Source organism: Oncorhynchus gorbuscha, linkage group LG15, assembly GCF_021184085.1.
Source record: "Oncorhynchus gorbuscha isolate QuinsamMale2020 ecotype Even-year linkage group LG15, OgorEven_v1.0, whole genome shotgun sequence".
Taxonomy (NCBI): Eukaryota; Metazoa; Chordata; class Actinopteri; order Salmoniformes; family Salmonidae; genus Oncorhynchus; species Oncorhynchus gorbuscha.
Window position 1 is genome coordinate 77608603 of NC_060187.1, and position 12848 is coordinate 77621450.

The 12848-nt window shown below is 43.4% G+C and overlaps 1 protein-coding gene across 11 annotated transcripts in view; it reads left to right on the forward strand.

Moving 5' to 3' along the window:
- Positions 1 to 202: 202 nt before the first annotated feature.
- The window catches only part of LOC123998095 (tyrosine-protein phosphatase non-receptor type 6-like), a 48765-nt gene continuing 36119 nt past the window's right edge, over positions 203 to 12848 (forward strand). Inside the window, exons 1-4 of one of the 11 annotated variants that reach the window (XM_046303000.1) lie at positions 203 to 508; positions 4653 to 4677; positions 6571 to 6693; positions 9825 to 10019. In XM_046303000.1, coding sequence (XP_046158956.1) covers positions 4670 to 4677; positions 6571 to 6693; positions 9825 to 10019 — 326 coding nt within the window. In that variant the 5' untranslated portion in view covers positions 203 to 508; positions 4653 to 4669. Of the gene's footprint in view, positions 509 to 3528; positions 3649 to 4064; positions 4364 to 4652; positions 4678 to 6570; positions 6694 to 9824; positions 10020 to 12848 lie in introns of those variants that run through there. The other 10 variants (XM_046303003.1, XM_046302996.1, XM_046303001.1 and 7 more) reach the window with 10 other exon arrangements.

The following is a 12848-nucleotide window of genomic DNA, read 5'->3' on the forward strand; positions in this document are numbered from 1 at the left end:
GATGGAGGAATAGTGAGAGGGGGAGGGAGGGATAGAGAGATAGGGAGGGAGTGATAGAGAGATAGGGAGGGATAGAGAGAGGGATGGAGGAATAGTGAGAGGGGGAGGGAGGGATAGAGAGAGGGACGGAGGAATAGAGAGATAGGGAGGGATAGAGAGAGGGATGGAGGAATAGTGAGAGGGGGAGGGAGGGATAGAGAGAGGGACGGAGGAATAGAGAGATAGGGAGGGATAGAGAGAGGGCAGTCAGAGGAATTGTAGAGAGCAAGAAGGAAAATGGGGAACAACAGGGAGAGACAGAGGAAATGAGTGAGAAAGAAGAGGTAGATAGAGGGACAGAAGAGAGAAGCAGCTGGAACAGTGTAGTATACGCTAGTTAACTGGACACAGTGGACAGACCACACTGCACTAACCTCTAGCTCATCTTCGTTCTGTTGTAAAGACTGGATCTATGAGACTGAACTGCTGTCTAGAACACCTGAGCAAAAGTCCATTCAATGTCTTGTGGGTAAGTACTATCTATAGACACAGTTAGCATGTGAAGCTCACAGGTGTGAAAGGGGAAGAGAGCCCAACTCAAACTGCTGCAGGCGTTTTGTTTCACTAACCAGTATGTTTGTGTGTCTGCAATTCCTGGTGTTAATCATTGTTCTAACACCTGCAGTACAAACGTCTGTTAGTCTGTGCATGTGTGTGCGTGTGTGTGTGCGTGTGTGTGTGCGTGTGTGTGTGCGTGTGTGCGTGTGTGCTCGCTCGCATGCTTGTGTATGTACACTCTAGCCTTTTGTAATGTATGTAGTTAAAATCACATGTGGGAGAACTAATTATGTTCTCATCGGCTGATCATTCTGTGCACAACTTCCTATTTTTGAGTTGCACCTGCTTTTGCCCTAAGAAAAGCCTCAATTGGACTCTTGAACTCTACGAGGTGTCGAAAGCATTCTACAGGGAGGTTGGCCCATGTTGACTTCCCACAGTTGTATCAAGTTGGATGGTGGACCATTTTTGATACACACAGGAAACTGTTGAACGTGAAAAACCCAGCAGCGTTGCAGTTCTTGACACAAACCGGTGCGCCTGACACCTACTACCATACCGAGTTCAAAGGCACTTCAATCTTTTGTCTTGTCATTAACAGGTGACATCAATAAGGGATCATAGCTTCACCTGGATTCACCTGGTCAGTCTATGTCACAGAAAGCTTTTGTATACTCCGTGTATTTACATACATTTAAATCTCACTGTTAGATGTCCAGGCAAGAGAGATGATACGATTTGCAAGCCAAAGTGATCGCCCTGGAAGATTCTTGTTTTGACAATAGTTACTGTCAGACAGGGCTCTTACTTTGGTGTCATTTATGAGTATTTATTTCAAACCCATCCCCCGCCAGGCTGCTGAGGGGAGGTCGGCTCATAATAATGACTGGAACGGATGTGTTGGAAACCATGTGTTTGATGTTGTTGATACCATTCCACCGATTCTGCTCCAGCCATTACCACGAGCCTGTCCTCCCCAATTATGGTGCCACCAACCTCCTGTGTCCCCCACCCCTCCTTTCAGAGGACAAAAGCAACCTTGTTTTACACATTTCCCCCCCAGATATGTTTCTACATACATGTCACTTTTCCCACATGACAAAAATACAGTTCAATATACACTGAGTACAAAACATTATCACAATAGTTAGGTGCCGATATAATTAGTATTGTGGTTCTTACGATTCTCACGATTCTATATGTATTGAGATTCGATATTCCAAACTTATTGCTCACCAAATGTCTGCTGTAGAGGGACAAGAGAGAGCCATGAGAAAACGTGTTTTGGTCAGTCATGGAAATAAATGTGCTTAAAACACATTGGTTCCATATTTAAAAAGAAGATGGAGAACAAGATATGGAGGGAAAATAATGGAGTTTTAGTGCAAGTACAGCCTACTATAGCAAAACTAGTATTGCAATTTTGTCAAAACGATTGATTGAAGGCAAATCCTTATTAAATCCTTATCACTTGGACTTTGGGTGCGAGAAAAACACACTTGTGTATGTGTGTTAATCAGTGTGTGTGAGAGTGTGTACATACCCTGACTGGATCAAGAGATGTCATCACTTGGTATGTGTGTGTTAGTCAGTGTGTGTGAGAGTGTGTACATACCCTGACTGGATCAAGAGATGTCATCACTTGGTATGTGTGTGTTAGTCAGTGTGTGTGAGAGTGTGTACATACCCTGACTGGATCAAGAGATGTCATCACTTGGTATGTGTGTGTTAGTCAGTGTGTTAGTGTGTCATACCCTGACTGTCAAGAGATGTCATCACTTGGTATGGGTGTGTTAGTCAGTGTGTACCCTGACTGGATCAAGAGATGTCATCACTTGGTATGTGTGTGTTAGTCAGTGTGTGTGAGAGTGTGTACATACCCTGACTGGATCAAGAGATGTCATCACTTGGTATGGGTGTGTTAGTCAGTGTGTGTGAATCTTTGTGGAAGGTGGTCATCACTTTTGGGTGTTAGAAATGATACACAACAGCAACATGACTGAACAGGGAAAAGCCATTCTCACCATCAGCTCTCAGCTCTGAACATGTATCATCAGAGCCTGAAAAGCAGAGAGAAAGATGGACAATTTCACAGCTGTCTTCCAGTGTAACAAACTTCACAGGTTCATCAGCCTCCACCTCTAGTGTTCAGGTTGTAGATTTAACAGTGAAAAACACAATGGGGTTCTGACGTTCCTCTCTCAGCTCCTACGTCTCAGATTTAATCAGTCCCCCCAAACCCCAGGAAAGTGGGCCTGTCTCTGTCTCTCACTTCCTCCGGGTCTTCTCTTGGTGTTCAAAAAAACAAATGTGTTTCACCTTTACGTGGTATTATTTGATAATAATGCATATTATATATAACTCACACCACACACAGACAGGCTTTCAGACATATGTGGTACACAAGATACATGGTGCTCTCGGCCCCAGCCACTACAGATCATTACCTTTAAATGGCACCTCTCACCAACTCTCTGCTGCTTTAAATGGCACCTCTCACCAACTCTCTGCTGCTTTAAATGGCACCTCTCACCAACTCTCTGCTGCTTTAAATGGCACCTCTCACCAACTCTCTGCTGCCTTGCATGTTGGTCCTATTGAAATTTGTAACACTAACTTGAACAGGCAGTCACACTGTAACATCAAGCTGTTAACTCATACAGCCCTGCTTTGTTGGTTGCTATGTCGCTTTCGTAGCCAGACCAGCTGGCTGTTGCATTGTGGGAAGAGTAGTTTCAGTTTCTTCAAGCTCTAACACTTCTGTGGACAAGCCTTTAGTATACATGTAGCCCACCTCTTCTTGTAGCATACTCACATGTCATTTGTATTGCTGCTCACATGAACAGTGTTGTGTAGTTGCTATCCTGACTGTAGTTATGTGTGTGTGTTGCTTGTTGTAAGTTTGTTGTCATGACCTCACAGTTGTAAATGGTTTGAGTGCGACACACGGGGGGGAAGGTCGCACTCTGAAAATAAGGAAGTGTAATACGAGCATGACCTTTGTGCATCAAACATAAATGGCACACAAAGGTTAGACGCACACACTTGCACACACACAGCTGAAAGAAGAGAACAGACACTCAGGCAGAAGAGGGGAGGAGTGGAGGACAGGTGGGTTAGAAGGAAAGATAGATAATGAGAAGGACAGAGAAAAATGTATGATTAGTTTAACCAGTATATACTGAAGGGGCTAGTGTGTTTTTCATTCCTGATAGTGATGGTGTGCAGATGTGCAGTTCCTTAGTTTATCTTTACCTTACTCCCCTCTCTCTCTCTCTCTCTCTCTCTCTCTCTCTCTCTCTCTCTCTCTCTCTCTCTCTCTCTCTCTCTCTCTCTCTCTCTCTCTCTCTCCCTCTCTCTCCATCTCTCTCCCTCTCTCCCTCTCTCTCTCTCGCTCTCTCTAGTTCACTATCTCATTGAAGAACAGTGTATGGTATGACATATTCAGAGTAATCTCAATGGACTGTGTCTGTTTGCAAAACACTAGTGGTGCTATGATCCTTCTGAAGGAGAGAGATGTGACATTAGATTGAGGCAAGGAGAGAGAAAAAATTATAGTTTAATTTTAAAGATGAATTCTAAGCGTTTTTATTGCGTTGACATTTATAAAGTATCTCTTTCTATAAGAGATTCCGGCCTGTCAGGTTTTTTTTGTTCCTGTCTGTCTCTTGCTTTCACTGTTTTGTGAAAAGAGACACAAAAAGGAAGGAAGGAGAGAGAGTGTCACAGAACGACAGAGAGAAACATCAATAAGAGGGAAGAAGGGTAAGACAAACACGAGCCTGTCAGCAAGAGTGTTGCTTGTTTTCAGAAGGAGCTGAGAACAGTAAGATTGTTTACTTATCTACCTAATGTGAGATGTATCGAGAAAGAGAAAGGGTAAGGGAGGAAAGAGGGTTTGATGAACAGATGAGCGTGGGAGTAAAAGAGGAAGAAAAGACAGGTTGTTTAGAATGGTGTTCTTTGCGTATGTGATGTTGAATGAGAGAAATGGAGGAAGAAATACAGCAGACTAATGTGTCGAGGAGGGCAGTTAGAGAGAGAGATGATAATGGAAGTAAAACATGATTTGTAAGTGTACCCTCACTATCCTGTCTCCTTCTCTTTGGGCCCAGAAGAAGTGAAGGTGAAAATGGTTCGGTGAGTTGATCTCCCCCCTCTCAAGACTCTTACACCCAGTTGCTCAACCCTGGTCTGGATCTGCCTTTACCTAACGCGTGATGTCAACTTCTCTCTTTCTTTGACTTGTTCTCTCTGTTTCTTTACCATCAGTACTTTGTTCTTTAGTCTTTTCTGCTGTCTTGTGTGTTTGTAGTTCACGCGTAACGATTTGTTTTTAAACTCTGTAAGAATTCCCAGCTATTTTGCAGTAGTTTTTCACATTCTTGAAATGTTCCCCAATTCTGCCCAATTCTGACTATCAATATCTCTTCCATGTCTTGTGTAGCTACAACTACACTGACACTTGGCAACAGATATCATTAGCAGCAGGTTGTTCTGTAGAATAGGCTAGTATAGTATCCATAGAATGAAAAGTTGGTGCTTTGTGGTGAGGTGGGTTTGTGGTCTGTTTGTCATCTCTTAGGCCTTATGCAGGCTTTTCCATTCAAACGTTATGCTAGTTATTTTTCTTGAAACAATATTGTATACTTGTATACTAGAGTTTACTTAAAAAAGGTTGCAATAATGCTGTGTAGACTGCTCTCTACCTAGTACTGTGTTAATCTATGAGCTGGTAATGGAATGCAGGGTTTTGAAATGGGATTTAACAGACACATTGTGATTTAACTCATCTTTATTACCACGTCTCATATCATTTCCCCCCGAGGGAAGAAACGGAGTATCAAAGAGATGATGTGGCTCAGTGGACAGGTGCAGCAGGGCCAGAGGACAACCATTTGTGTGTGCATGTGCTTATGTGCGTGGTCTGATCTGTGTGTGTGTGGTTTGTATATACTGTATTTATACACTACCGTTCAAAGGTTTGTGGTCACTTAGAAATGTCTTTGTTTTTAATAGAAAAGCACATTTTTTTGTCCGCTAAAATAACATAATATTGATCAGACATACAGTGTAGACATTGTTAATGTTGTAAATGACTATTTTAGCTGGAAACTGCTGATTTTTTTATGGAATATCTACATAGGCGTACAGAGGCCCATTATCAGCAACCATTACTCCTGTGTTCCAATGGCATGTTGTGTTAGCTAATCCAAGTTTATCATTTTAAAAGGCCAATTGATCATTAGAAAACCCTTTTGCAAACTGTTGTTTGATTAAAGAAGCAATACAAGTGGCCTTCTTTAGACTAGTTGAGTATCTGGAGCATCAGCATTTGTGGGTTTGATTACAGGCTCAAAATGGCCAGAAACAAATAACTTTCTTCTGAAACTCGTCCGTCTATTCTTATTCTGAGAAATTAAAGCTATTAATGCTAGAAATTGTCAAGAAACTGATCTCGTACAACACTGAGTACTACTCCCTTTACAGAACAGCGCAAACTGTCTCTAACCAGAATAGAAAGAGGAGTGGGAGGCCCCGGTGCACAACTGAGCAAGAGGACAAGTACATTAGAGTGTCTAGTTTGAGAAACAGAAACCTCACTGGCAGCTTCATTAAATAGTACCCGCAAAACACCAGTCTCAACGTCAGCAGTGAGGAGCTGACTCCGGGATGCTGGCCTTTTAGGCAGAGTTGCAAAGAAAAAGCCATATCTCAGACTGGCCAATAAAAAAGAAAAGATTAAGATGGGCAAAAGAACACAGAGACTGGACAGAGGAACTCTGCTCTAACCAGAATACAAAGAGGAGTGAGAGGCCCCGGTGCACATCTGAGCAAAAGGACAAGTAAATTAGAGCGTCTAGTTTGAGAAATAGACACCTCACAAGTCATCAACTGGCAGCTTCATCAATTTGATGTTATTTTAATGGACAAAAAATGTGCTTTTCTTTCAAAAATAAAGACATTTCTAAGTGACCTCAAACTTTTGATGGGTAGTGTATGTATGTAATGTGTTTCTCTCGGTGTATCCAGGTGGTTCCACAGGGATATCTCTGGCTTCGATGCTGAGTCTGTTTTGAAGAGCCGGGGCGTCCATGGCAGCTTCCTGGCCCGACCCAGCAGGAAGAACCAGGGAGACTTCTCTCTCTCTGTCAGGTAGGAATACACCCCATCTCTTTCTTTGTCCTTATCTCTCTATCTCCATCAGCTAGGACATCCTCCATCTCTTTCTCTCTCCATCAGCTAGGACATCCTCCATCTCTTTCTCCTCCTTTCTCTCCATCAGCTAGGACATCCTCCATCTCTTTCTCCTCCTCTCTCTCCATCAGATGGAGATATTCCATCTCTTTCTCCTCCTCCTGGTCCTGTGTAGCTCAGTTGGTAGAGCATGGCGCTTGTAACGCCAGGGTAGTGGGTTCGATCCCCGGGACCACCCATACGTAGAATGTATGCACACATGACTGTAAGTCGCTTTGGATAAAAGCGTCTGCTAAATGGCATATATTATTATATTATTACTCTCCCTCCATCAGCTAGGACATCCTCCATCTCTTTCTCCTCCTCTCTCTCCATCAGCTAGGACATCCTCCATCTCTTTCTCCTCCTTTCTCTCCATCAGCTAGGACATCCTCCATCTCTTTCTCCTCCTTTCTCTCCATCAGCTAGGACATCCTCCATCTCTTTCTCCTCCTCTCTCTCCATCAGATGGAGATATTCCATCTCTTTCTCCTCCTCTCTCTCCATCAGCTAGGACATCCTCCATCTCTTTCTCCTCCTCTCTCTCCATCAGCTAGGACATCCTCCATCTCTTTCTCCTCCTTTCTCTCCATCAGCTAGGACATCCTCCATCTCTTTCCCCTCCTTTCTCTCCATCAGCTAGGACATCCTCCATCTCTTTCTCCTCCTTTCTCTCCATCAGATGGAGATACTCCATCTCTTTCTCCTCCTTTCCCTCCATCAGCTAGGACAACCTCCATCTCTTTCTCCTCCTTTCTCTCCATCAGATGGAGATACTCCATCTCTTTCTCCTCCTTTCTCTCCATCAGCTAGGACAACCTCCATCTCTTTCTCCTCCTTTCTCTCCATCAGCTAGGACATCCTCCATCTCTTTCTCCTCCTTTCTCTCCATCAGCTAGGACATCCTCCATCTCTTTCTCCTCCTTTCTCTCCATCAGCTAGGACATCCTCCATCTCTTTCTCCCCCTTTCTCTCCATCAGCTAGGACAACCTCCATCTCTTTCTCCTCCTTTCTCTCCATCAGATGGAGATACTCCATCTCTTTCTCTCCTTCTTTGTCTCTCCTTCTCTCTCCTTTTCTCAACCTACAGCGCCTTCGGAAAGTATTCAAATCCGTTGACTTTTTCCACATTTTGTTGTGATACAAAATGGGATTGTCATTTTTTGTCAATGCTCAACACAAAATAATCTGGAATATCAAAGTGGAAGAAAAATTAAAACATTTGCAAAAAATAAGAAAAAAAGAAAAGTAAAAAACAAATATACTGTAACTTGATTAGATAAGTAGTTGTGTAACATTTGCCCATTATTATTTTCAAATTTCTTCAAACTCTGTCATATTGGCTGTTGATCAACCATTTTCAGGTCTTGCCATAGATTTGGGCTCCCGAGTGGCACTGCATCTCAGTGCAAGAGGCGTTACTACAGTCCCTGGTTTGAATCCTGGCTGAATTACATCCAGCCGTGATTGGGAGTCCCTTAGGGTGGCACACAATTGGTCAAGCATTGTCCAGGTTTGGCCAGGGTAGGCTGTCATTATAAATAAGAATTTGTTCTTTAAATAAATGTTAAATTAAATTTAAAAATGTAAATAAATCAAAATCTAGCAGATTCAAGTCAAAACTGTAACTCAGGAACATTCACTGTCTTTTTTTCAGTATAGATTTGGTCTTGTAGTTTAGGTTATTGTACTTCTGAAAGCTGAATGTATCTCCCAGTGTCTGGTAGAAAGCAGACTGAACCAGGCATTCCTCTAGAATTGTGCCTGTGCTTAGCTCCATTCCGTTTCTTTTTTATCCTGAAAAACTCCCCAGTCCTTAATGATTACAAGCATACCCATAACATAATGCAGCCAACACTATGCTTGAAAATATGAGGAGTTACTCAGTAATGTGTTGTATTGGATTTGCCCCAAACATAACACTTTGTTTTCAGGACATAAAGTGAATTGTTTTGCCACATTTTTCGCAGTGTTACTTTATTTAGTGCCTTGTTGCAAACAAGGTGCATGTTTTTCTGTACAGGCTTCCTTGTTTTCGCTCTGCCAATTAGTTTAGTATTGTGAAATAACTACAATGTTGTTGATCCATCCTCCGTTTTCTCCTACCACAGCCATTAAACTCTATAACTGTTGTAAAGTCACCATTGGCCTCATGGTGAAATCCCTGAGCGGTTTCCTTCCTCTCTGGCAACTGAGTTAGGAAGAATGCTTGTATCTTTCTTGGTATTGATACACCATCCAAAGTGTAATTAATAACTTCACAGTTCTCAAAGGAATATTCAATATCTGCTTTTTTATTTTTACCCATCTACCAATAGGTGCCCTTCTTTGTGAGTCATTGAAAAACCTCCCTGGTCTTTGTGGTTGAATCTGTGTTTGAAATTCACTGCTCAACTGAGGGACCTTACAGATAATTGTGTGTGTGGGTTACAAAAAATCATGTTAAACACTATTATTGCACACAGAGTGAGTCCATGCAACTTATTATGTCACTTGGTAAGCACATTTTACTCCTTAACTTATTAAGGCTTGTCATAACAAAGGAGTTTAATACTTATTGACTCAAGACCTTTCAGCTATTTATTTGTAATTCATTTGTCAAACATTTGAAAAACATAATTCCACTTTGACGTTATGGGGTATTGTGTGCATTCCAGTGACCCAAAAATCAACATTTTATCCATTTGAATTTCAGGACCTAACAATAATAAATGTGGGAAAAGTCAAGAGGTGTGAATACTTGCTGAAGGCACTGTATGTTAAGCTACAGCATTTCACTACACCTGCAATAACATCTGCTCGATGTGTATGTGACCAATAACATTTGATTTGAAAATGTGATTTTATTAAATTTGATTTATAGTATATCCTCTCTCCTCACTCGTCCTTTCCTCTCTCCTTTTCTTGCCCTCTCTTAGGGACAGATACACTGCATCTCTCTTTCGCTACTTTACATTGTTTTTATTTACTTAAAACTATCTTAGGAAGAATTGTCTACTGTCACTGACTGGCCCACGAATGTCCCCCCTCCCCTGATCTTTGACCCCAGGGTGGGTGAGCTGGTGACCCACATCCGTATCCAAAACACAGGGGACTTCTACGACCTGTATGGAGGGGAGAAGTTTGCCACGCTGTCCGAGCTGGTGGAGCACTACACTGCAGAGAACGGGATCCTGCAGGACAAAGACGGCACCATCATCGAGCTCAAATACCCCTTCAACTGCTCTGACCCCACCACCGAGAGGTCAGTGCACTCTAACCTTTACCCCTAACGCTTAATTCCACCAGAGTCAGTCAGTCAAGTCTGTGTACTCTTGCCTGAAATCTCTATCCCGAACTTCACCATTCAGAGGCCTGTGCTCTGCTTTCACTGTTCCTCTGAATTTCAAATGTTATTTATCAAATGGCAGATCATATAAAATACTCATGAGACATCCAGCCATTTTGGCATTTCATACTTTCTTAATCTAAATGCTTAATGTTGAGGATCATAAAGCTTTCAGAAGGAAAGGTAATTCTATGGCCTTTACTTTGAGGCATGTCTGTGCGTGTGTGTGTGTGTGTGTGTGTGTGTGTGTGTGTGTGTGTGTGTGTGTGTGTGTGTGTGTGTGTGTGTGTGTGTGTGTGTGTGTGTGTGTGTGTGTGTGTGTGTGTGTGTGTGTGTGTGTGTGTGTGTGCGTGTGTGTGTGGCGTGTGTGGCGTGTGTGTGTGTGTGGCGTGTGTGTGTGTGTGTGTGGCGTGTGTGTGGCGTGCATGTGTGTGTGTGTATGTGTGTGTGTGTGTGGCGTGTGGCGTGTGTGTGTGTGTGTGTGTGTGTGTGTGTGTGTGTGTGTGTGTGTGTGTGTGTGTGTGTGTGTGTGTGTGTGTGTGTGTGTGTGTGTGTGTGTGTGTGTGTGTGTGTGTGGCGTGTGGCGTGTGTGTGTGTGTGTGTGGCGTGTGTGTGTGTGTGTGTGGCGTGTGGTGTGTGTGTGTGTGTGTGGCGTGTGGCGTGTGTGTGTGTGTGTGTGTAAATCCCTCATGTTCTACCCTCACTGCCCCTCCTTTCCCCACTCTCTTTTCTCTGTCAGTTTAACTTCCCTTTCTTGCTGCGGTTGGAAACTTTAGGTTTTGACACATTTGAAAACAGTGACCAGACGCTCAATATCTTCCTCTCTCATAACTTCCATCTCACTCTTGCTCTGTTTCAGTCTTTCTGATCTCTTTCTTGATACCCATATCACAGGTACTGCTGTGATGGTGTGCTTTATGGTCTCATTTTAATGCAGAGGTGTCACGCTATGATATTTATGCCTCTGTAACTTTCTCACTCATCATTATTCATAATCCATTCATGATTATCCGTAATCATGGTAGAATCCACATTCATGCAGAAGTGTTTAGAAACATATTATATTCTTATTTACAATAAAAGTGACTCCACAAAATAATCTGAAACACAACCAAAACTAACTGAAAATGCATCCAACAAGTTAGTAGTGCCACAAGCTTGATGTAGCCATTGCGTGCTAAGAATATGGGGCCAAATATTGGTTGGGACTATGTACAAAAGATGCTGCAATTTCTAAACGTTCACCCGATATGGATGAAAGTACCCTCACATTCTGCACTTTGTGGTGAGGTATGGGGGGGATTTGGTGATATGGGGTGAGGTATGGGGGATTTGGTGATATGGGGTGAGGTATGGGGGATTTGGTGATATGGGGTGAGGTATGGGGGATTTGGTGATATGGGGTGAGGTATGGGGGGGATTTGGTGATATGGGGTGAGGTGGGGGGATTTGGTGATATGGGGTGAGGTATGGGGGGGATTTGGTGATATGGGGTGAGGAATGGGGGGATTTGGTGATATGGGGTGAGGTATGGGTGATTTGGTGATATGGGGTGAGGAATGGGGGATTTGGTGATATGGGGTGAGGAATGGGGGATTTGGTGATATGGGGTGAGGAATGGGGGATTTGGTGATATGGGGTGAGGAATGGGGGATTTGGTGATATGGGGTGAGGTATGGGGGATTTGGTGATATGGGGTGAGGTATGGGGGATTTGGTGATATGTTCTGAGGTATGGGATTTGGTGATATGGGGTGAGAAATGGGGGATTTGGTGATATTGAGGAATCTGATATGGGGTGAGGTATGGGGGGATTTGGTGATATGGGGTTATGGGGGGATTTGGTGATATGGGGTGAATGGGGGGATTTGGTGATATGGGGTTTTGATTTGGTGATTTGAATGGGGGATTTGGTGACCAGACGTCAGGTATGGGGGGATTTGGTGATATGGGGTGAGGTATGGGGGGACTCTTGCTCTGTTTCAGTATGGGGGATTTGGTGATATGGGGTGAGGAATGGGGGATTTGGTGATATGGGGTGAGGTATGGGGGGATTTGGTGATATGGGGTCATTTTAATGCAGGGGGATTTGGTGATATGGGGTGAGGTATGGGGGGATTTGGTGATATGGGGTGAGGTATGGGGGATTTGGTGATATGGGGTGAGGTATGGGGGATTTGTGATATGGGGTGAGGTATGGGGGGATTTGGTGATATGGGGTGAGGAATAATCCATTGAGGAATGATTTGGTGATATGGGGTGAGAATCCACATTCATGCATGGGAAGTGTTGGGGGATTTGGTGATATTATATTTTATTTGAGGAATAAAAGTGACTCCACAAAATAATCTGATAAGGAACCAATTTGGTGATATGGGGTGAGGTATCCAACATTTGGTGATATGGGGTGAGGTATGGGGGATTTGGTGATATGGGGTGATATGGGGGATTTGGTGATATGGGGTGAGGAATGGGGGGATTTGGTGATATGGGGTGAGGAATGGGGGATTTGGTGATATGGCGTGAGGTATGGGGGGATTTGGTGATATGGGGTGAGGTATGGGGGGATGTGGTGATATGGGGTGAGGTATGGGGGGATTTTGATATGGGGTGAGGTATGGGGGGATTTGGTGATATGGGGTGAGGTATGGGGGGATTTGGTGATATGGGGTGAGGAATGGGGGATTTGGTGATATGGGGTGAGGAATGGGGGATTTGGTGATATGGGGTGAGGTATGGGGGATTT